Consider the following 21199-nt stretch of genomic DNA (forward strand, 5'->3'; position numbering starts at 1 on the left):
ACCCACTGTGAGGTACAGATAACCAACCTGCCCCTGAATTCAAACACATCCGTGCCTGAATTACATCTTAGAAACCCTGTGGGAAAGTCAATATCTAGCAGTAAGATCGCAGGTACAAAATACGTGGTGTTTTGCCTTCCTTTTGCTATCAATCCCCAGATCATGTTATTTCAGTTATCAGCATCCCTCAGAGAAGGGGCGTTTTTGGTTCCGCCACATTTGCTCTCTTGACCTCCCTTCCTCATAGCTTGCAGTCTGTGCCCTGTGTTGGTGTTTATCCTGCCTACTTTACTGGTACTCTAAAGCCCAGCTTGATTTCTTGCTGTCTCTTGACAAGCTCTGCGTTTGCTCTGGCAGTGGAGTGCAGGAGCAATGGATAACGCTGTGGTGTTTCACTACCTGGTCTGTGAGAGGTGAGAGGCACAACATTCTGTCACTTGTAACAACAAAATGAGCGAGTGTGCAAAATTACGTCCCTCTTGCAGGCACCCAAAAGGCTTTACAAAGGCACGTGTATTGGTTATCACTCATTCCTCGGTGCCTGATGGTGGTGGGTTTAGTGCGTCTCTAATAAACCCCATGCAATGCGAGCATTCCCTTGTAGTATGGAAGGAACCTGGAATGAAAATGAACACCTTCAGACATGCTTCATAGTCATCAGTTGTTACTCAGTGGCTGTCTCGCCCTTTAACTAACGCTAGAGCTGCCCAGCCTGTGAGAATGGGGTTCTTACAGCAGCCTCACTTATAAACCATGTTCTCCCTTCTTTCCCAAACATCTGAATTCCTAGCAGAGGGAAACAGTGCATGTTACATGGGCTTTTTCTAAGCAGATACCCAAAGCTTTTCCTGTCTTTTGAAGAGATGGTAAGCCAGAAAACATCTCGTTTGTGCAGATGGGGGAGCAAAAGTACAGTAGTTTTGCTCCTCTTTGCCCAGCTGGCCAAGGACCCTGCTTCTGGTCATGTCCTGAGAGGTGAGAAGCACCTGCAGCTTCTTTTGACTTCAGTGGGGACTGTAGATATTTAACACCAGTGGAAATCAGTCCCAAGGCACTAGGCAGGAATGGAAAGGACATAACAAAGCTATTGTGAGCTGGGAGTACTCTATACAGCCGAGATACCAGGCTAGAAAAGTAAGAGGCATTGGCATCTTCCTCTGGGCTTTCTGGAAAACACAGTTACAACAAGAAAAGGTGCAAAAATCCAGGAGATGGAGGGATCAAGGTACTTTGATTCAAATGTGCTGATGTTGAAATGCTTCCGTTTCAGACAGGTGAAATGCAGTTGCATGCATGGGTATGGCTTCAGTTCTGTGTGAGGGACGGGAGCCCACAGGCCTGCTTGGGTTCCACGGAGCTTGCTGGAGGAGTTTCATCTCCAAATGCCAGTCTGGTGATGGGAGCCAAGGATTGCCCCTAGCTTGGACTGAGCCGAGAATGCATGGATCGAATGCATGTTGCATCAAACCGGACTTCCAGCTGCCTGGAAAACACGGTCTGGAAAAAAGGGTTATAAAAGGGAAGGAAGTCTGATGCTTTGGCAATTTATTGTCTGTTACGCAATCCAAAAGCCTCAAAACAGTATCAGTGTCTTGACTAGTGGCAATTCAGTATCGCATGGCTGGTGGTCACCAAGAAAACATTCCTTGTTGGTTAAAGCAGTCACACTGACCAGGAGCGTTTTTCACAGTTCCTCCAGATCAGTTAAATCCACAACCACTTTCAGAAAGAGAGTGTCATCTCTGATGTAGGTGTTCTTTGTGTTCTCCAGGACCGCGTGTGGCACGAAGCGTGGGCACCCGGAGGCAATATTCATCTCTCCATCCGGCCTTTTGAAGCTGCTGCTGTTGGGGTCGGCTCGAAAGACTTCCACAATGTGATTTTTTTTCCCACTTTGGTCCAAAAGCATAAGTGTGACTTTTTGCTTGAAAGGCCACAGTAGCAGCGAATCGAACTCCCCTCTCATCACTACAAAGTAGAAGGAGACGTGCGTTCCCTTCCCTGAGCCATCCCCGTTCAGGTAGGCTCTCGCACACAGCCGGTACCCGCAGCGGCTGGTGTAGAAGGGCTGGCTGAATATGGAGAGGACGCGGCCTTCCACTGCTTCCTTCTTCTTCGTCTTGTAGTCTGTGATTTTCCAGATTAATTTCCCATTGTAGCACGTGCCTTCCAAAAGCTTAAAGCGTTCTTCGTTTTTATTGAGCTGTGCTTTGTGAATGTTGATCTGGAGATCGTGTTTGCTGGACTGGCCTTCCAAAACAACTAGGGGAGGAAGAGAGAAATGGTTAGTAAACTAAAACTGGCTGAGCACCGGATACAAAGAGCAACTGGACCCAAGCTATTGCTATCCAGCGGGACTCAGACAGGCTCAAGAGGGGGTCCATGTGAACCTCATGAGGTTCAACAGGGCCAAGTGCGGGGTCTTCCACCCAGCTCGGGGCATATCAATACAGGCTGGGAGATGGAGGGATTGAGAGTAGCCCTGAGGAGAAGGACTTGGGGGTTTTGGTGGATGAAAGGTTGAACATGACCCGGAAGTGTGTGCTTGCAGCCCAGAGGCCAGTTGTATCTTGGGCTGCGTCCAAAGGAGCATGGCCAGCAGGTCAAGAGAGGTGATTCTGCCCCTCGACTCTGGAGTACTGCATCCAGATCTGAAGTCCTCATTGCAGGAAAGACATGGACCTGTTGAAGAGGGTCCAGAGGAGGGACACAGCAATGATCAGAGGGATGGAGCACCTCTCCTGTGAGGAACGGCTGAGAGAGCTGGGGTTGTTCAGCCTGGAGAAGAGAAGAATCTGAGAACTTACTACAGCCTTTCAGTTCTTAAAAGGGGCCTATAAGAAATATGTGGAGAGACTTTTGAGCAGGGCCTGTTGTGACAGGACAAGGGGTGATGGGCTTAAATGTAAAGAGGGAGATTCAGGCTGGATGTGAGGAAAAAATTCTTTACAACGAGGATGGTGAAACACTGGCACAGGCTGCCCAGAGAGGTGCTGGATGCCCCATCCCTGGAGACATCGCAGGCCAGGCTGGATGTGGTTCTGGGCAACCTGATCTAGCTGAAGACTCCCCTGCTCATTGCTTCCAACCCAAACTATTCTGTGCTTCTATGATTCCATGAAACTGAGCTACTCAAGCCTGAGTAGAGGCTGTGAGCTCATGTTACTACAGCTATAAACGTCTTGAAAATGTACTTGCAGCTGGTAATTGAACAAGGAAGACGGGTGACTACAAACCAGATTTAATGCCTGAATGTGGACAATATGCTGCCTCCATCACAGGGCACCAGCCTCACCAAGGCCAGCTCTCTGCCCCTACAGTGCCATAGGAACTTGCGAGCACACAGCACACACCACCATGGGTTGGTCTTAGAAAGCAAGAAGAAGAAAGCTCTTTCTAGTGAAGAGCTGCAACTGAGTGACAGTAGCACCAGAGCCTCTACTTAGCCAGTAAATCAGCAAAACCCCCATACCTGTGCAGAACAGGATGGGAAGTCCCAACGTACCCAAGCGCTGATCGTATGTCTCCATCAGGGCAATCTTCTGTTTTACATTCTCAATCATGTCGAACAGAGGCTGCAAGTCTAATTTGCTTTGCTGCTGGTTTGCCGTCTGTATTAGCTGTTTCACTTGCGACTCCAGGCGTGCAGATTTATCCAGGTGACTGGCCAAAGCCTTCCCAGTTCATGCCATTGGAAGAGGGTGGGAAGCGAAGACAAGAGGCATCCATGAGATCAGCCATTTCATTTAAAACAAGGTAAAGAAGTCTTTAGCATGTCAGCAGTATCATCTATACAACGTGTTCCAAGTGCTCTGCTGGCTTAGGAACATATCCCAGTGCTCCTTCATGATTAATTCAGCACATTTACTGGCGGAGAAGCCATCCCTCATTCAGACCCATTCACAATGCATCACTTCACCCAACTGATTATTCACATTTACACCCGGCATCTTTGACACAGAGATCTGACCAGGAGGATTCGTAGTGTCTTTTTAGCCCAGAGCAGATCTCTTAAACTTCTTTATTGGTTAACATGAAAACACAACACGACAACAAGAAGGGCTTGGGAAGTATCTGGGAGATCTGTTACTGCCCTGCTGTTAATGACAGCTATTACTGGAGAAACATAGTTCAGGATGCAAGAAAGCAACTGCAAACCAGATAAAACCAACGTCTCACCTGTGTGCTTACCATCAAGTTGCTATTTTTACCAAGCAGTTGTGTAAACTGTCTCAGTTCTTTCTCACACTTTTTAATGGCCTCTGCTAGCTGCTGGATTTTAATCTCTTTGCATTCCAGGCTCTTATACAGGTCAGTTATCTATTGGATGGAAAGAACAGAGTGAAAATGTGAAGGCACACCAAAACGTACAACAATCAAATTAAGACATATGTGACTATATGGGAGAAAGTGGACGAGTTTACAGTGCGAAGCCTCTAAGGTAGCTACATAAAGCACTACCCTAATTCACAGTCATGGATAAGCACTGGCAAGAACTGAACATGAGGAGATGACACTCTTTAATAGATCTGTGTGGCAGCAGGCACAGACAGACTCATACCCCTCATCCCCATCACGATGAGCCATTTGGCTCTGTAGTAGAATAATACATGCACACATGTGCATGTGTGTTTCTATGCATGTATATATTTATTATTGTTTTTTTTCTCTACTGAGGTCCAACTAGTACAAGAGAGGAGTCAGTGAAGGATACTAACTCCAAAATCAAGTTTTAGCACTTTTGGGCACTTATTTTTAGCATGAACAAGCAAAATAGTAAGTCAGCCATCAGTTTGGATGCATCCACCTTAGTAGGATTGAGTGTTCACTCACTGTCACCTGCTGGGAGCCTCAGAAATGATCTTGAGTGGAAGGTCCTTGTAACTGGCTCTGCACTACTTTGTGCTGCTGCTGTAGGGTGGGTGACTTGGGCATCTAAATGCTCCCTTTTGGAGCAGTCTGACCACTGCAACTTTAAAATGCTTCCTCTCTAAACCTTGTATCCACTGTAAGCAAAGACTGAAATGAAATGAAGTGAGCAATGACAATGAGCCTCCCACTGTGCTTGGTGGAGAATATACGTGCCTGAGCACAGAGAGGTTTCCATCTAATTGGCTGGCTTGACTAGAAGAGCTTATTCTGACTGCTGAGGTGTACAAAGATGATAAAAACAGTCTTTTAAAATGTAGCTGAGCTAAACCAGGCAACAAATGCAGAATCATCCTCCAACCAGCCAGGCACCTCCGAGAAGTGCTCATTAAATCCGACTTACCTGCTCTTCCAACTGGGAGTTCTTGTCTAAGATCTGCAGGATGTGCTCCCTCAGGGCACCGTTCTCATGTTCAGCAAGTTTCCCTCTTTTAACCTTAGTGAGGCAGAGGTGGGAGTCAAAGAACAAGATAATAAGATATGCAGATTGGTGAAGCTGTTAGTAAAATATCTACTGATCAAGCCTTTAAAATGCCTCTGTGCTTTGACAGTGAGGGAATGGCAGACCTGATTCTCAGGATAAAGATGTATAAACTGGTACCTTTACAAGACAGCCGTACTGCCTATAGGGGCAGTCCACTTCCACCTCGGGACACACAGCGTGGTGCTTTTCAGTCTGCAGGTAATGAGCAAAGAAACTGGTTAGGAAAGAAACATGAAGTAATTTGCTGCACTGCTAAAGCCTGAATGCCTGCAGACAGGGTGAACAAAAGCCAGTGTCATGACACTGATCATTGGAAGAGGAAACGGAATGTTCTGAATCAATAAGCAAGCCAGATATTATTCCACGCTGCAGAATGCCAATAGCTTGCAGTAACCAAATAGCTCACTTCTAAGGTGAGCCATATATCCCTTTCAGATCTAAACAAAGCAAATGCTTCGAGCAGTGAAGTTTAATTGGAACATTGGTTGTTGGAACCACCAATGGGGTCTGCAACGTTTCAGCTTTCATAAATGTGTGTGTGCTGTGCTGAATCACAGTATAGGAAATAACAATAGTACCTCTTTTTTCAGAATGATTTGGGAACAGTTGTGGAGACAAGGCACAGGATAATCAGGACAGTCATTTTTCTCATGATTCTGGGGGGAAAAGAAACAAAACAAGGCAATGGGTTGCATTTCTGTAAAGTAATCTACACAAGAGTAAACTATTGAAAGGTAATCCCAGACAATACAGGTGCAAGCCTCATATGCAAGCATATACAAGGTGCAGGCACCACTGTGAGGCTGGTGAGGCACTGGAACAGGCTGCCCAAAGTGGTAAATGCCCCATCCCTGGCAGTGTTCAAGGTCAGACTGGACAGAGCCTTGGATGACATGGTCTAGTGTGAGATGTCCCTGCCCACGGCAGGGGGTTGGAACTAAATGATCTTAAGGTCCTTTCCAACCCATACCATTTGATGATTTGATATCGTCCTTCATAAGAGAGTAACAGTAACTGGTATTACTTAAAGCACATGTATTATACTTTTGCTTCAGCTACTCAGCCAAATTTTGCTTCAGGAGTTAGGCCCCATTGCGATGCTGGCAACTTTTCACTCAACAACATGAAGAGGAAACACCTGCTGTGGTTTCCCAGGGAATGTTTTCCATTCTTACCTTGATGTTAACCAACAGCACACATTTGTTACAGTACTGACACATCTCTTCTCGGAATTTGCAGTGCTGGCTCAAGTGCTCTTCCAAGTCTTTCCGAAGAACTTGGTCACAGCATCCATCATTAGTGCACGGCACGCTTTCAAACAAACACCGCTGAAGATGCTCCTGCAACGTGCAACAGCAAATTAAACCCCAAAGGATTTCATCACCCCTCCAACAGCCCCACAGAAAGTCGGCAGGTTGGGCACATACAAAACTCCAAATACTCTTTCCTCCATAAGCTTTCTTCTCTTCCAACCTCAAAACTAAAGCAGATATGAACATTTGGAGACTCCTTTGTTTAACTTCCACTTTTCATCCAATTGAAATGCTGAAAAAGGCCCAAATGCACAGGCAGTCTTGGCAAGTTCTCTTGAACCAGCCATTGCATGGTGCCTAGGCATACAGCAGGTACATAGAGGTGCTGTAGATAAACTAAAGCTACATAAAGCAAATGGTTCTTATTTAATAACCTAAGGCAAAGCTGGAACAAGCCATAGTATTCTGAGCTTAGCATTTGTTACTTACACTGTGGCTGAGTTATAACCTTTGTACTTAAACCACATTGCTACAGTAGCTCTGAAGACAATCCCTGGAATTTAGATTTTCATAAATACTCAGAGTTTGCCTGAAAATCAAAGGTTTCCAGCTTGGCTCAAACTAACCTGGTACCGTCCCAGCATGATTTTCGAGTTGCAGTTAGGAGTGTTTTTGCAGAAGACGTGCAAGTTGAGAACTTCTCTTTTACAGCAGTTGTCTTTGAATACCTGTAAAGGAAACAAACCAGCCCTCACATGCGGTCACATGTGAAAAAGCAAGACATCACGATCAGTCTTTTAAGGACACAAGTGTAGTCTTTGTAACTGTATGATTCTTGATGATTCATATTGGAAATGGGTACTGAAAATAGAAATTAACACATGTATGGGTTTTCTAATAAGCATAGGGGGTTTTCACCATATAATTATCCACAACTGCTGATCCATCCCACAGCCAGCAGGATTAGGAGCTCAGGAGCTATAAAACCACTGCCTGTATCGAGAAGAAAGCAGCTGGAGCTAATGGGCCCCAAAGGCCAGACCAGCTCTGTGCACGCTCCTCCGACACGCACGCAGTGCAGCGTGCCTTTGGGATGGCAGTGCTGCCGAGCTATCCCTTCTGCAGGCTCTGGGAAACAGCTCTGTTCCCTGCTGTGTGTGCAGAAGCAAATTAAGCCCCCAGAGAAAAGTCTCAGTCTTATTTGGAGAGCATTCTAAAGCTGCTCACTGGTGCGCTGCTGCTGTCAGAGTTTGCACCAAGTGGAAGCTAGCGAATGAAAACCAAAACTCATGTGGATGCTGTGATTGCAGCTTCCTGTCAGGAGGAGGACAGAGAAGAAGGAGACATATGGTTTCACTGGAAAATTCATTCTGGCAGGACCAAGGATGTAGCACACTTTCAAGCCTTGGCATAGAAATAGGGACAAATGAATCTATTATTTATTAATAATAATAATAATAATAAAGACTCAATAGCTTGCAAAATTAGAAGCATGAACTTACCTTTTCCTCTAAAAAGTTACCCACAAGTAAATTAAGTCTGCAGGGTTAAACAGCTGTAATGGCAATAGTTAAGGCAGCAAATTATAACCAAATTAAAACAAAGATGACACAGTAAGTTGGGGCATTGAAAAGGCAAGTCACTAAACTCTCCACTAAACAAGACCTCTGATGACTAGGGAGGATTTAAAGCTTTGTGAAACTCTTCAGCACTCCCCTGGAACTACAGAAGATTAAAATGAAATAGCTTCAGAGCATGAGGTATAAAATGAAGCTTTAGCTTCATACCCACACTTCCTTTCTGGGAGAGCATCACTGAATAGATTGAATCCCTTAGCATCAGTTCAGAGAGCAAAGCTGCTCTGCCCCGAGGTCTAACACACTAAAAGCCACCTTGTTCTCAGCTGCCTTGCCTTTTCCATGCGGATGTTGGCTGCTGAAGTAAAACTACAGCCACTTACCTCATGCATTTTTATTGTCTCTTTGTCGACAGGACAGGTGGGTACTGCGCTCAGTTCTCTAGATCAACAGAAGAGTTGTGTTATCCCACAGAAAAACTGATTTCTTTACCCACATTGGGCCGTGCTGGAATCTGACTCTGGCAGAAGTCAGTACTCGATACCATAAAACCCCAAAAAAGGCCTTCAAAATCACTTTAGTCTGGCAACTCCGCAGCCAAATTCTGCCCATAGCACTGAGAGGGCATTAAGCTGCAACAGTGAATAGGCAGGGCTGGAAAGGACCTTAAGATCATCAAGTTCCAACCAGTGGATATATAACAGAAAGCAAAGTTTGTCCTATGAGTGCTAATAAGATGGGTTTTAGTTAAGAGGACTTTGTCACTCTCTGGCCATCATGTCACATCTGGAAAAAGTCCCATCGTGTGTGTTAAACCTGGTCTTTGCCTGGTGCAAGCCTTGCTACACCACTGACAGGAGATCTTATGGCTCCTGTCTCAAAAGGCTTCCAGAAGTCCTACAGTAAGAGATGGGAAAGCACTTCCTGAGGCAGTGCAAACAGGAGGCAGGGAGAGAAAGCAGCAAACACAAAGCATGTAAAGGTAAATGGTGACACCCATCTACATAAACTGTCTCCTCTGCAGCCTTCATGGCCAAATCCTGCCCTCGGATCCTACACCAAGCAGTCCATAATGCATTCCCAGACAGGCTGTCTCATTTGTACCTGCAGCTCAGTCCCAAGCAGGTGGATGCCACCAGCCCTGTGACCTGACTTTGGTATCAGGCAACAGTCATCAGTTTAAGATCTCCTCTAAAATCAATTCTAGAGAAGCAGATGAAAATAGCTTAATCTAACCACCGGTGCTGACACTATGAGACATTAATGCCACAAGTTCGTCTGAATGGCACGATGCCAGACAGACAGGTTGAAATAGCACCTCACGGCGTACAGCTTAAGCTTACAGCAACAACTGCTTTACTCTGCCTTCCCTGTGGTTACCAAAGTATGCGGGTAAGGTCCTTAAAGACGCCTTTCAAACACTGAGCACGCAGTTGAGTTCAACAGAGTCTCTCCCCCGACTCCCTCAGCGTTGATCAGATCAATACTGTTACCTATGGCAGTTATCTCTCTGTTATCCATCCCTGCTGAAGTGCAGAAGGAATTGACTTCTTTAGGGGAGGGGGAGCTTGTGGCTGCGGGAGGAGTTTGCACTGACCTCAAAGCCAGGATGCACTGCTGGCAGAAGCGGTGCCCGCAGCCCGTCTGGTGCGGGTTGCGAAGGACGAGGTGGCAGTAGGCGCACTTGTACCGCTCCTCCAAGGCTTCCACAAACGTGTAGTCAGCATCGGGCTGGGAGTCCAGGGAGGCGGCGCTGGAGGAGTTCTGGCGCGTGAGGATGCCCGAGAGAGCAGCGGGTTCATCGCAGGCCATGAGAGCTGCACTGGGAGCCAGGCACAGGAGGAGTCCCTTCAGGCATTCACCACGTGCTGCAGCTACCGGTTGCGGCAGGGGGGTGTCATCTGCAGCGGGATGCGACAGGTTTCAGAGGGCGATGAAGCGCCGGCTATGGAAGGACAACAAAGCGGTGGTGACACGACAAGCGTCACAGCACACTTCTGTGGCAGTCTCACAGTGTGACTGTTGCTCTGCAGAACAGAGATTTTCATGGGCTCACACTCTCCTGCAGCAGCTCGTAGTCTCAAAACACTTCCAAGAGTCACGGGCATGGTTGGGAAAGCGGAGGCCAAGTCTTGGCCCTAATGCACCAGGAAAGCCTACACTTAACATAGAGCCCATCCACAGGAACTTCAGTGAATCTCAGGAGTTCATTGCAGTGGCTCAAGCAGGGGACAGCTTTGTGGTTCACAACAAGGAGCTTACAAAAGGCAGCAAGAGGATTTTACCTTTGGTTTAGGTGTTACAGGAGTCCAAGTCTCTTAAGCTGACATCTTCCTTTTCCTCATTTATGGCAGCAAACTCTAATCCTATTTTGTTTGAAGTTTTACTTGGCTCTGTGCACGTTCTCAGCTCTGTTAATCCTGCCTGAAGGAAGGGGTGGAAAACAAAGGAGAAAAGCAAGATTGCAATCAGAAGTGTTCCTCTCAAGCTACCGAAGCTCACACACAGCACAGCAACGCAGCATCTATGTTCTCATAAGAAAAGAAGCAGCAACAGATTTTTCCAGCCCAGAGTCACAAACCTTGAGATCTGCCCCCGGTCCCTCAATCCCGCAGTAGTTTGGGGCTCAAGACCCAGAGCCCCTCTGCTTTCTGTTTGTTGCAGCTTTGCCTTCCGAAGACATTTGTTCTTCACAGGATGTGTACGAAAGCACCCAAGCTCTCAGGTGGTTTCACGGGGGAAGTGCTTGGTTCTGTAGCTGTGCTGTGGGATGCTCTTTCTCCTCTGTGTGCATCACCTGCCCTGTCAGTCACTTGAATTGCTCTTACTGGCATCAGCACCCCCCCCAAGAGCTCCGATTTAGCTCCTGTAAGGTCACTGTGTTGCACGCAGCTCCAGCACTGCCACAGAGCACCTTAGGCTTCCGAAAGCAGCATCCATTTTCCTTCCTACTTTAATATACCGTACTGGGCGAGGAAATCCTGTGGACAGATAAAACACCCCATTCAAAAACAAGCCAAAGCACTTAACCAACCTCATTCACAGCAAACTGAGCACCCATGTGCATGGTTGTACACAGCATCTACCTGCCCAGCTTATGAGAGCCTCCCCGCCCTCCACTAGGCTGAATGTCAGACTTGCTCCAGCACAACTGATCATCTAACATCAGTAACCAACAGGAACACACTGACAAGTCTTGTCCATGAAAGCACCTTCTCCCCCCTCAGCCTTGCTCAGGACCACGCTGCACAGCAGTGGGCACCTCAGGGCACCACAAAGAGCATTTCGGGCCAAAGGCAAGAACAGAAACCTCTCCTCCAATGGAAGAGCCATGGCAGGGGTTGGAACTGGATGAGCATTAAGGTCCTTTCCAACCCAGACCAGTCTGAGATTCTGTGACTCAGCTTCCAGTGCTCTCTTAACTGAAACCAAAGGGAAACCGTCAGGGGAAAAAGTGCTTTTTGGTGACAGCAAGAGCACACCGATGGTTAACTGAATCAGTTTCCTGCTTACGCTAATGCCTGGCCCACATAGGAGACAATCTGCTTTCACTTCTGCCTCTTCACAGCTAAGAGCAATGAGAAGGCTCTTTCTTTGCATACACTGCAACTCTTCAGCACGTGTGTGAGCTGTAATGATGCTTTTAATGCATTAGAGAGAGGCAGGCTCCTGCTGCATAAAGATCCTCTCGTGGCAGATACACAACACATGCAGGAAAGGGATTTTCATTGCAACTCCACTGCAACAGCACACACAGAGAAACTGATCTGTGGGCACTGAAAATCTACATGTAAAAACCCATGGACTTCCACTTACTGAAATAAACAGAATTAACTCTGACCACCCATAGAAGAGCAGCATGAATCACTAGAAGCTAGGCCCAAGTCCTATGGACAGCTACCAAAGAGTGGGAGGTCAGTGGCAGCGAAGTACAAATTGCTCCCAGCTGCAGCTTTCTCCCATTTCCATGCCTCTGGAACAGCTCTTCACATTATGGTGTTGTACACGGATGCTTCAACCTCCCTGGGGATAATCCAAGGGGGCGAATTGTCATAACAAGAAATATTGTGTACGGTTCTGGTGTCCTCAACATAAGAAGGACACGGAACTGTTGGAACAAGTCCAGAGGAGGCCACGAGGATGATCAGGGGCTGGAGCACCTCCTGTATGAAGATGGGCTGAGAACATTGGGGCTGTTCAGCCTGGAGAAGAGAAGCTGCGTAGAGACCGCAGGGCAGCTTCCAGTGTCTGAAGGGGGCTATAAGGATGCTGGAGAGGGACTCTTCATCAGGGACTGCAGCGATAGGACAGAGGGTAACAGGTTCAAACTGAAAGAGGGGAAGTTTAGATTGGATATAAGGAGGAAGTTCTTTCCTGTGAGGGTGTTGAGGCACTGGAATAGATTGCCCAGGGAGGTTGCGAATGCTCCATCTCTGGCATTGTTCAAGTCCAGGTTGGACAGAACCTTGGGGGACATGGTTTAGTGTGAGGTGTCCCTGCCCACGGTAGGGGGGTTGGATGATCTTAAGGTCCTTTCCAACCCTAACTATTCTATGAGTCTATGCTTCTATGTTGGCTGTGCTGCTTTAACTGCCCCCACACCAAACAACACACCAAGAACATGCTCCACACTTAGCACATCTCACTGCTCAGGAACTGAGCAAGGCACTAGCAGAACAGGATAATAAGGAGAAAAATCAGCATGGGCACGGCTTGCTATAATAATGTAATATAAAAATATATTTATATATTCATATTATAAACTTTTATAAGATAAAATCACATTAGTATTTTAAAAGCTGTGTTCAGAGAGGTCCCCTCCAGCAGTGCTGCTGCCTGTCCATGCCACCAGCAGTCAGAAAGGCGAGAGTGGTGTGCAGTGCTGACACCCCGTTCAAGTATGGTGGACAGATTACATTCTTTTAGCCACGGAAACAGGCTGCACACAGGGAAAACCATCCCTGTGTGTGTAGTGTAATGTGATAATGTAATCGCTCTCTTTAAAGAGAGTATGTTTTTCCTGTTTTCTCTCACGTGCAGCCAGGCCCCTGGAAAGGTCCACACATTACCCCTGAGCTATGAGGGCACCACTACAGGAGGCTGCAGCACCTCCAGGACAGCAGACCCGAGGCACTGAGTGCTACCCCATCTTTCAGACTGAGAAGGGCAAATATGAGTTGTTATCACAGGTTTGGTTGTCACATATGGACAAAAAGACAGGGTCCTTGGTCTTGCTGCCCAGCAAACACGCAGGGAACACAGCTCTGCCAGGTTCACTGTGTGAGGGGAGGGTAAAGCTCAGCTACCGTCCAGGATTGGGTGTTGCTCAGTAACAAGCACCATGATCCCTTCCTTACTTAGCATCTTCCATGGCACCTTGACACACCTATGTCCCTATTCTCCTAGCTCTAGTTCTGCTCTATTGCTGTGCCCTAAGGCACTTGTTAGGGACAAGACTTTGAAGATGCCCTGTACTTCCCTCTGGAAATAATCTGCCTTTTAGAGTACATCAGAACTGCCATGGCAGGGAAGGTTCTGTGAATTTGAAAGGGCTGAGATCAAGTCACTTCACTGGGAGGTGAGAGGCAGAGACAGGGTGGAGGGGAACATGCCTTGCATTAAAATGACCCTCTCCAAGCTGCCTTATAAATGGGGGAGATTAGCTGCCTCTGGTATTTCTAACTCAAAACAACAAAGTTCTATGGTTTACTACTAACATAAGGATCTGCACAAACACACTCGTGTTTTGGGAATAAGAAAGATATGCCCCAGCTCCTAACATACGGAGCAGAACAGGTAACAAAGCCTGCTAAGGAATGTCTAAAAACATCTGTATGCTTAGAAATACCTATTTAAAACAGAGCAGCCTACATGGAAAACAGCAGGTGATGACAAACGATATCGGAAAGGAATCATTTTTGTCCCTTATAAACCTCACTTATAAACCACGGTGCAGTGACCAGCTGATACCCAGGAGAGAACATTTCTAACAGCAATAATTTCCTCTTGGATACGTTCCTGGTGCCCCACAGGGGATGTTGCTGCAAAGGGCAGCAGAACAAATGTGTTTTCTTTTGCATATAGAAAATATTATCAAATTCAAACTCTGGTATTACCTTATTCTCAAAGCACAGTAAAACCTTGCTAAGCAAGCATCAGTTTGCTAATCTCCATAGGCAAATTTTCAGTAAGCAGAGTAAGACAGTGGGGTTTCGTTGCGTAGAGTTCCAGTCAAGCATTGCAATAAATCCCCTTTGAGATGCATTGGTTTTTCAAGGCATAGATTATAACACAGATAGCATCTTACAGCAGTTTTAAAAACACACTTTAACAACTGATGAAGTGTGCCTGGTCCTGAGGTACCTTTGATTTTACAGGCGTATCTTCTATATGTGCTCTTTCCCCTGCACGTCCTGATCATGAATTAATGAGTTTTTCAGTATCAAGAAATCTCTCTACACCAAATCAACCCAATATTGTTATGGGAACATGGACAACTCCTGCCCTAAAATGATCTCCTTCACAGCTTGAGGGTAACTTTGTTCCCGTAACTTCTCTAGCGATACCTGGGTGTTTCACCACATTCCCAAGCACCGATAGGGATTCTGGCACCACCACTCATCCCTGTGACACGCCGGCACTGCTTTGCTGCTTCAGGGGGTGAACTCTGTCCCTGCGATGTTCCAGGGTCTGCAGCTTCCCCCGTGCAGCCCCTTGTGCCGCAGCTCACCCCTGAAGAGCCCTGCAGAGAGAAGGAACCATCCCAGCAACGTCAGGCTCCTGCCAGCCTTAACAAGAGAGGTTTTGGTAAAGCCGTACCTGAGAACTGTCGCTGGTGCTCAATGGGGAGACAGTGTGAGAGCGAGCTGAGAGAGCGGCGCCTGCATGAGCTCTGTGGTTAAAACAACAGCACGAGCACTTGAAACCAGCGAGGGAGTGGAAATCCCCAGCATAGCTTTGAAAAGATCACGTCTGAAAGTGTTTGAAAAGCGTTAGGATAGAAGGAAAGCCATTGGAAAGTATTTTTCCCCACTGCATTGATGCAGGGGCTACAGATTTTGCCATCCGGAGCAACACAAGAGAACCAAGAACTTCTCTCACCGTCTTTTATCTGGGATACAAAAGAGTTTTCACCTTTCACAAAAGAGGTGAGGAATGTGCCCAAAGGAAAGAAGCCACAGGGAGCAGGAAACACATGAGGATGTAAGGAAAACCCAGGCCCGGCCCTGTGAAACCCTCCACTGTGAGCCCGTGGTGGACCCCTTGGTTGCAGGAAGCAAAGGGACAGCTCACAGGGGAAAGGGCACCGGCAAAGGGTGCCTCGTGCTATGGGGCTGCAGGGACATTTCACATCTAAACCAGAACTCTCTGACTGACAGAAAACACACCTAAAGAAAACGATGTTTCTCTTTAGGTTTGTAATAATTTCAGTGGCCACAAACCCTGGTGGTTGTGGAGCCTGAACTTCACTGTGCACACAGGATCCCTGGCAGCCTTCATCTGCACTGACTGACTGTGTGCCAGCTTCCTTCCCCAGACCAAAGTGTGCTGCCCTCACTGCAGTGTCATGGGCTCCATCCCCACTTATTTGTGACTCCCCTCCCCTAAAGTATGGGATCTGATTTTCTATAAAAGCAGCGATTTCTAAATCTCCTCTTATTTATAATATTACTTTTCCACAGAAAGCTTCTATTCTGCCTTGTAGTAAAGGTAACACATACCCTTTCTGGCGCCTTGCCCTCTAACTGAGCTTGCTCCCAGTGCATTTCTAACCTATTTCAATTCCCACCTCCCCTCCCAGGAGGCATCCCAACCTACTGTGTGTTTTCCCAAACCTTCCCTAAAGCTCTGGCACAGAGAAGTCATTGCTGAAGCCAGTGGCAAAGGGAAAGGCATCCTCCTTCTTTATGGTGTCAATGAAATGGATCCAGTTTGTGTTCCTAAATGCAACCCAAGCTCACTTCTATACTCAGGTGTTTTAAACCAGAAGATAATCTTCCATGCACATCCTCAGGGTGCATCCTGCTCAAGCTGGTGACTGTGCACAACCCCTGCCCAGGCTGACATCACCACAGCGCACCAGCTTGTACGTGGGTTCTCCTTGACCCTGGCAGCTCAGGAGGAAGGATGGATCCGAGTGGTTTTGTTGGGAGGAGGCAGCGCTGCCGAAAGCATCGTGCTCTGTGAGCACAGCTCCAGGAAGCACCGTCTGCTTCTGGGAAGCGTTGGGGAAAACCCCAAATGGAGAAGTTGAGCAGGATCTGAACGTTCAACGATCTCACTCGGAAGGTGAGCGGAGAGCAATAGGCTGGTGTCGTTGTTCGTGGGCAGCCCTCGATCTCCTCCAGCGCCAGCTGCAGTGCTGAAACCTCGAGCAAGTTTCGAGCAGGCTCAAGGAATGAAGATGAGTGAAAAGAGAGCAGCAGCGTTTAGGAAACAGGATGAAGGGAGAGACACAAGTGCAACATAAAGAAGTTACTGAAAGGAGGAAACATTAAGGGACAGATAGCAAGAGAACTAATGGGGTTTCCTTCTAGTGTCTTGGAGCCAAAGTGAAGCCCTCTCTTGTCCTAACAAGTAATGGTCTATTGCATATTTTGCAGAATGAGGTCTTTGGGGCTCTTCAGTTCAAATCTCCTTCCCTGTCCCAAGGGGATACGCTATCCAGGACCGCAGTTGCTTTGACCATTCAAGTTGGTTTGGCCATGAACACTCAAGGCATAACAGAGTCTTGGTTTTAATTTTCCACCCCTGGCCCTTTGACTTAGTCTTAATGAAGAACTTAATCTGCATGTATAGAGCCTATGACTCGACTCAGTGGTTATTCATCCTGATTACTAAGATGAACTCAAATCTTGCTAAGGCTGGCCACCCTCTTCTTCTGATGTGTTCCCTTGTTCCAGGGGTAAACCATTCCCCCCCATTGCAGCCGCAGGAATTCATGAGTGCAGTGGGTTTTGCTCTAATGCACACATGCATTTGATGACATACAGACACACATTTTCCTACTCATGGTACTCACTGGGAAGGTGATTACTCATGTCAACCTTAAGCATCCAACCCTGCTCTTGCTTTTGGCACCAGTTTGAGCTTTATTGCTCCCATCAGTGAACAACGTCACTGGTTTTAGTAACCTCAAGGTGCATCTCACCAAGGTGCATATTCATAATTCCTCAGTGAAAAACTGCCATGACACGAGGTTTAATGTCAACGACAGTGAGACAGTCCAATGGACAAGGGGTTTTTTCTTTGTATAGTGCCCAGTAGCCTTCCAATACCTAAAAGGGGCCTGCAGGAAACCTGGAGAGGGACTTTTACAAAGGCCTGTAGGGACAGGACAGGGAGGAATGGCTTTAACCTGACAGAGGGGAGATTCAGGTTATGTATTGGGAAGATAATCCTTTATTATGAAGGTGCTGAGGTGCTGGCACAGGGTGCCCAGAGAAGCTGTGGCTGCCCCATCCCTGGCAGTGTTCAAGGCCAGGTTGGACACAGGGGCTTGGAGCAAGCTGCTCTAGTGGAAGGTGTCCCTGCCCATGGCAGGAGGCTGGAACTGGGTGAGCTTTAAGGTCCTTTCCATCCCAAACCATTCCATGATTCCACGATGAGTCTATCTTTCATCAAATATATGATCTGGCAGCTGTTATACCTGCTGTTTCTAGGACAATATTAAGAAGTCCTTGACTTCTGTTTCTTTCATAGCAAGGGCCACATTCCAGTTTCAAGCACATGCATGTAGCAGACAAGACTGAAAACCACATGACTTCACACAGCTCTGATCATTGCATCTCTCAGTGACTACTTAGGGAAAAACTGCTTTGCAAATTGTTCCTTTCCTTGAGCTTTGGTCAGTCCCTGGGTGCCTCTGAGTAATAATGCTACTACTAACAAACAACTTTAAGATTTCAATATTATCCTCTGCAAAATAAGCACACAGCAATGTACTTACCCTTAGAGCATCCCTGTATGCAAATGTCAGTGTATTACACACAAAACCTTGCTTTATCACTCCCCCCAACAGAGACAATCATGCTTGACTACAGAGCACTCTGAGCAGTCCCATAGCAAACCCACAGCGGCTTAGGGTGTGCAGTTTCTCACACACTTGTTTGTTTGTTGCATGGCGGAGCTGAGGAAGCCATAGACATTTCATTAACACTTTTATTACCAACACACATGACTCAGGTTTCCCCACCTTCCCGAGCCCAGTCATCCACAGCGGGGAAGCGCTTCTGTCCTTGGCTGAGGAAAGAGGATGGAGCAACCACACACTGCAGCCCAAAGTGGTACAGAGAAGGGACTGACAGCCAAGAGTGTGAATATTGACTCTTCACAGTCCAGTCATTCACCAAGGGACTCGCACAGAAAAGGACCAGAAAGCAAAAGAAGAGATGCTGAAATCCTCACCACAACTCAGGGCCCGGTCCAGAGGGGTGCTGCTCTGGGCAGGCCACTGACTGCTGCTGAGAACACACATCTGCAAGGGGAAGGAACCTGCCTGCACCACGGCAGCCACCACCAACTGCCTCAGGGAGCCTCATGCAGACCCCTTCCAGGGCCAGAGAGAGGAATGCCTCTCCATAGGCAGCTATATATTGGTGATAAATAACATCTCCTTATCTAAAATCAAAGGGTCGGACAAGGAGTTGAAGAAGAGAGACAGCTATAGCTTAGCTTAGAGATGAGACACAGATAAAGCCCAGGGATCAAGCACCCTACAGGTCTGCAGCTGCCCACAGAAGGGGTTTGGCAAAGTGATCCAAGCAACGTGTGGCACGGAAAGAAGAGCTCCTGCAGAGCTTTGACAGCTGCATAAAACTGCATAAAGACTGATGAGGAGCCTGTGGGGTGAAATAAAGAGCTGCTTGTCTTCTGCTCTTTGCACTGATTTGGAATTCCTTTTGTCAAAGTCTCCAACAGCAGCTTTCTGGCTTCAACATCTCCCCTCCTGCATGTCATTCCTTATCCTCTACACTCCGCAGTGACTCCTGTGCCGTCCACAGGTTCTATGAGCACCACAAGCTTTCCTTCCTTCCTTTCTCACTCTGAATCATGTCTTTCAGCAGCTTTACACCTCTTCAGCCCAAGTTTCCTGCCCGTAGGTGTGCTGTGTTGCTGCAGAGCATGCAGAGGCCGAACTCAGCCTCTCCTCCCATATCCTGGCTGTGGTTGATAACCAGCTCAGAAGCAGCCCACTGCCCAACAGGCCTTCTTCTGCACAGCCCTGCAGCTTCCAAACCCCACACAGCCAGCCTGTATTCTACTTAGGTCTGTGACCTTTGTTTCTCTCTTGGGCTTGAAGCATTAATCATCAGTATGTCTCACCAAGTTCTCCTGCTTCGCATCCCTATATGATACGGTATTGCTTGTCTGCTTACACAAATAAACCTCTTGTCCACCATCATCCTCCTCGGGTTTTCCAAACACTCATTTCTCTTGGAATCTTTTGCCAGTTTATCTACCCAGGGTGCTGCTACAGGGATCGATTTCTAAGCCACATCACCTTTCTGGCCATCCCTCCACTTCCCCACTGCACCAAAGCCTCTGACTTTCAAAGCCTATTCTAGGCTCCCTTCTCTTGCCCCGGATTCCCTGCAACGATGTAGAAGGGCTTCATCCCTGGTTTCACCTCTGGCCACACGGTGACACCAGGCTCCACCACCTCCTTGTTACGTATTTGAGCACGTGCTTACTGCGAGGACAGTGTGTTGAAGGGTTTTAGCTTCTGCTTCAGGTCCTGTAAACCTCCTTTGCCACGCAGCTGGAAACAGCTGGCTTCTGCCCATCACACTGATTGATGCACAGGGTCGCGATTGGCTCTTGCACACCGGCGCATCCCTCCCTCCCAGCATGAACCGTAAACTGCTCATCCAGCAAAGGAAATGCCCCTGGGTGGTTTTAAGCCAAGCGGAGCCCACGACCACCACGGCTCACCCTAGGATCAAAACCAACAGCGCAGATGAAACAAGATGAAGCGCAGCATGGCCAGGCCAGTGCTCCTGCACCAGAGCATCCCAGAGCTCCTCAGTCCCGCAGCCTACGTGCTCTGGATAGAATCGGCTGGTTTAAAAATACAACCGTGTTACCGCTGCCAGCCTGAGCCGCGCCTGACCTGAATACACCCGTCTGGTTTAGCACTGTATCGCACTCCTTTCAGCCATCCCATAGCTAGAAAACGGAAGTTACAAGGAAAGTTGTTCTTGGCTGGCACTGGGAAGGTGCAGCCAAGCGAGCAAAAGGTGAAGGGGCTCAAGAAGTGCAACAACGGGAGCTCCACATTTTCCCTTCTAAACCTGAAGGGTGTAGAAAGTGGTCAAAGCCTCAGCGTGCGCCCGGAGCGCTGCTAATCCGGGAAAGCCAGGGGCTGGCTGGGTCTCCCTGCACGCACACACGCACAGAGGGGAAATTCCCTCGCCCCCAGGCAGCAGAATCCGGCTGGCACCGTCGGGGTACTTGTCCCGGTTCCCTGCCATTTAAAGCGATCCGAGCCGCTGCAGAGGCGTTCACCCGAGCACTCCCCGCTTCTTTGTTTCCTTCTCAGCCCCCAAAACCCCAGCCCCGGCCGCCTCCGAGGCGCGCTCCGGGCCTACCTTTCCCCGCGGCTTCGGTGCGGGGTCCTGCGAGGGGAGAGGGGCTTCCGCGGCCAGCCCGCACCGGAGCACGCGGGGCACGGGCACCGCTCCGGACCGCGCTGAGCTCCGGCGGGCACCAAGTTCAGGCTCCTCCTTTACCCGCGCTTGCGGAGCGGGCAGCAGGGACCCCGCGCACCGCGGCCGCGCCGCTCCCCGCCGCACCTGCACCGGCGCTCGCTGCCCGCGGGCGGTGCGGGGCCGGCCCTGGCTGCGCGGGGCGCGGCTCCGTGCGCGGCGGCAGCGGAGGGGAGGGGACGCGGCGGAGGCAGCGCTGGAGCCGCCGCCCCCGCTGGTGCCGCCGCCCCCCGCTGGTGCCGCCGCCGG

General features: G+C 48.4%; 1 protein-coding gene across 1 annotated transcript; it reads right to left on the minus strand.

The window, feature by feature from the left end:
- Positions 1-1448: 1448 nt before the first annotated feature.
- Positions 1449-20921, minus strand: TRAF5 (TNF receptor associated factor 5). The gene is made up of 13 exons (XM_061475595.1): positions 20834-20921; positions 10825-11224; positions 10529-10667; positions 9841-10188; positions 8627-8684; positions 7293-7394; positions 6589-6753; positions 5992-6069; positions 5531-5605; positions 5273-5365; positions 4192-4320; positions 3506-3674; positions 1449-2262 (listed from the first exon to the last, which is right to left on the minus strand). Exons 4-13 carry the CDS (start codon positions 10053-10055, stop codon positions 1685-1687), a joined length of 1662 nt encoding a protein of 553 aa, XP_061331579.1. The 5' UTR covers positions 10056-10188; positions 10529-10667; positions 10825-11224; positions 20834-20921; the 3' UTR covers positions 1449-1684.
- Positions 20922-21199: the final 278 nt, after the last annotated feature.

The sequence above is a fragment of the Pezoporus flaviventris genome, unplaced genomic scaffold, assembly GCF_033815535.1.
Source record: "Pezoporus flaviventris isolate CSIRO_AGI_PZ_B2104156 unplaced genomic scaffold, CSIRO_AGI_Pfla_v1 ptg000083l, whole genome shotgun sequence".
In the NCBI taxonomy this organism is placed as follows: domain Eukaryota; kingdom Metazoa; phylum Chordata; class Aves; order Psittaciformes; family Psittacidae; genus Pezoporus; species Pezoporus flaviventris.

What these genes read in the sequence shown, in the direction of transcription:
- TRAF5 (XM_061475595.1), bottom strand. Translation starts at nt 10,055, where the DNA reads ATGGCCTGCGATGAACCCGCTGCTCTCTCGGGCATCCTCACGCGCCAG. An exon ending in AGTACGGCTGTCTTGTAAAG is followed by an intron (nt 5,366 to 5,530) that starts GTACCAGTTTAT and finishes TGCCTCACTAAG; the next exon opens with GTTAAAAGAGGGAAACTTGC. An exon ending in GACATACGATCAGCGCTTGG is followed by an intron (nt 2,263 to 3,505) that starts GTACGTTGGGAC and finishes TTCCTCCCCTAG; the next exon opens with TTGTTTTGGAAGGCCAGTCC.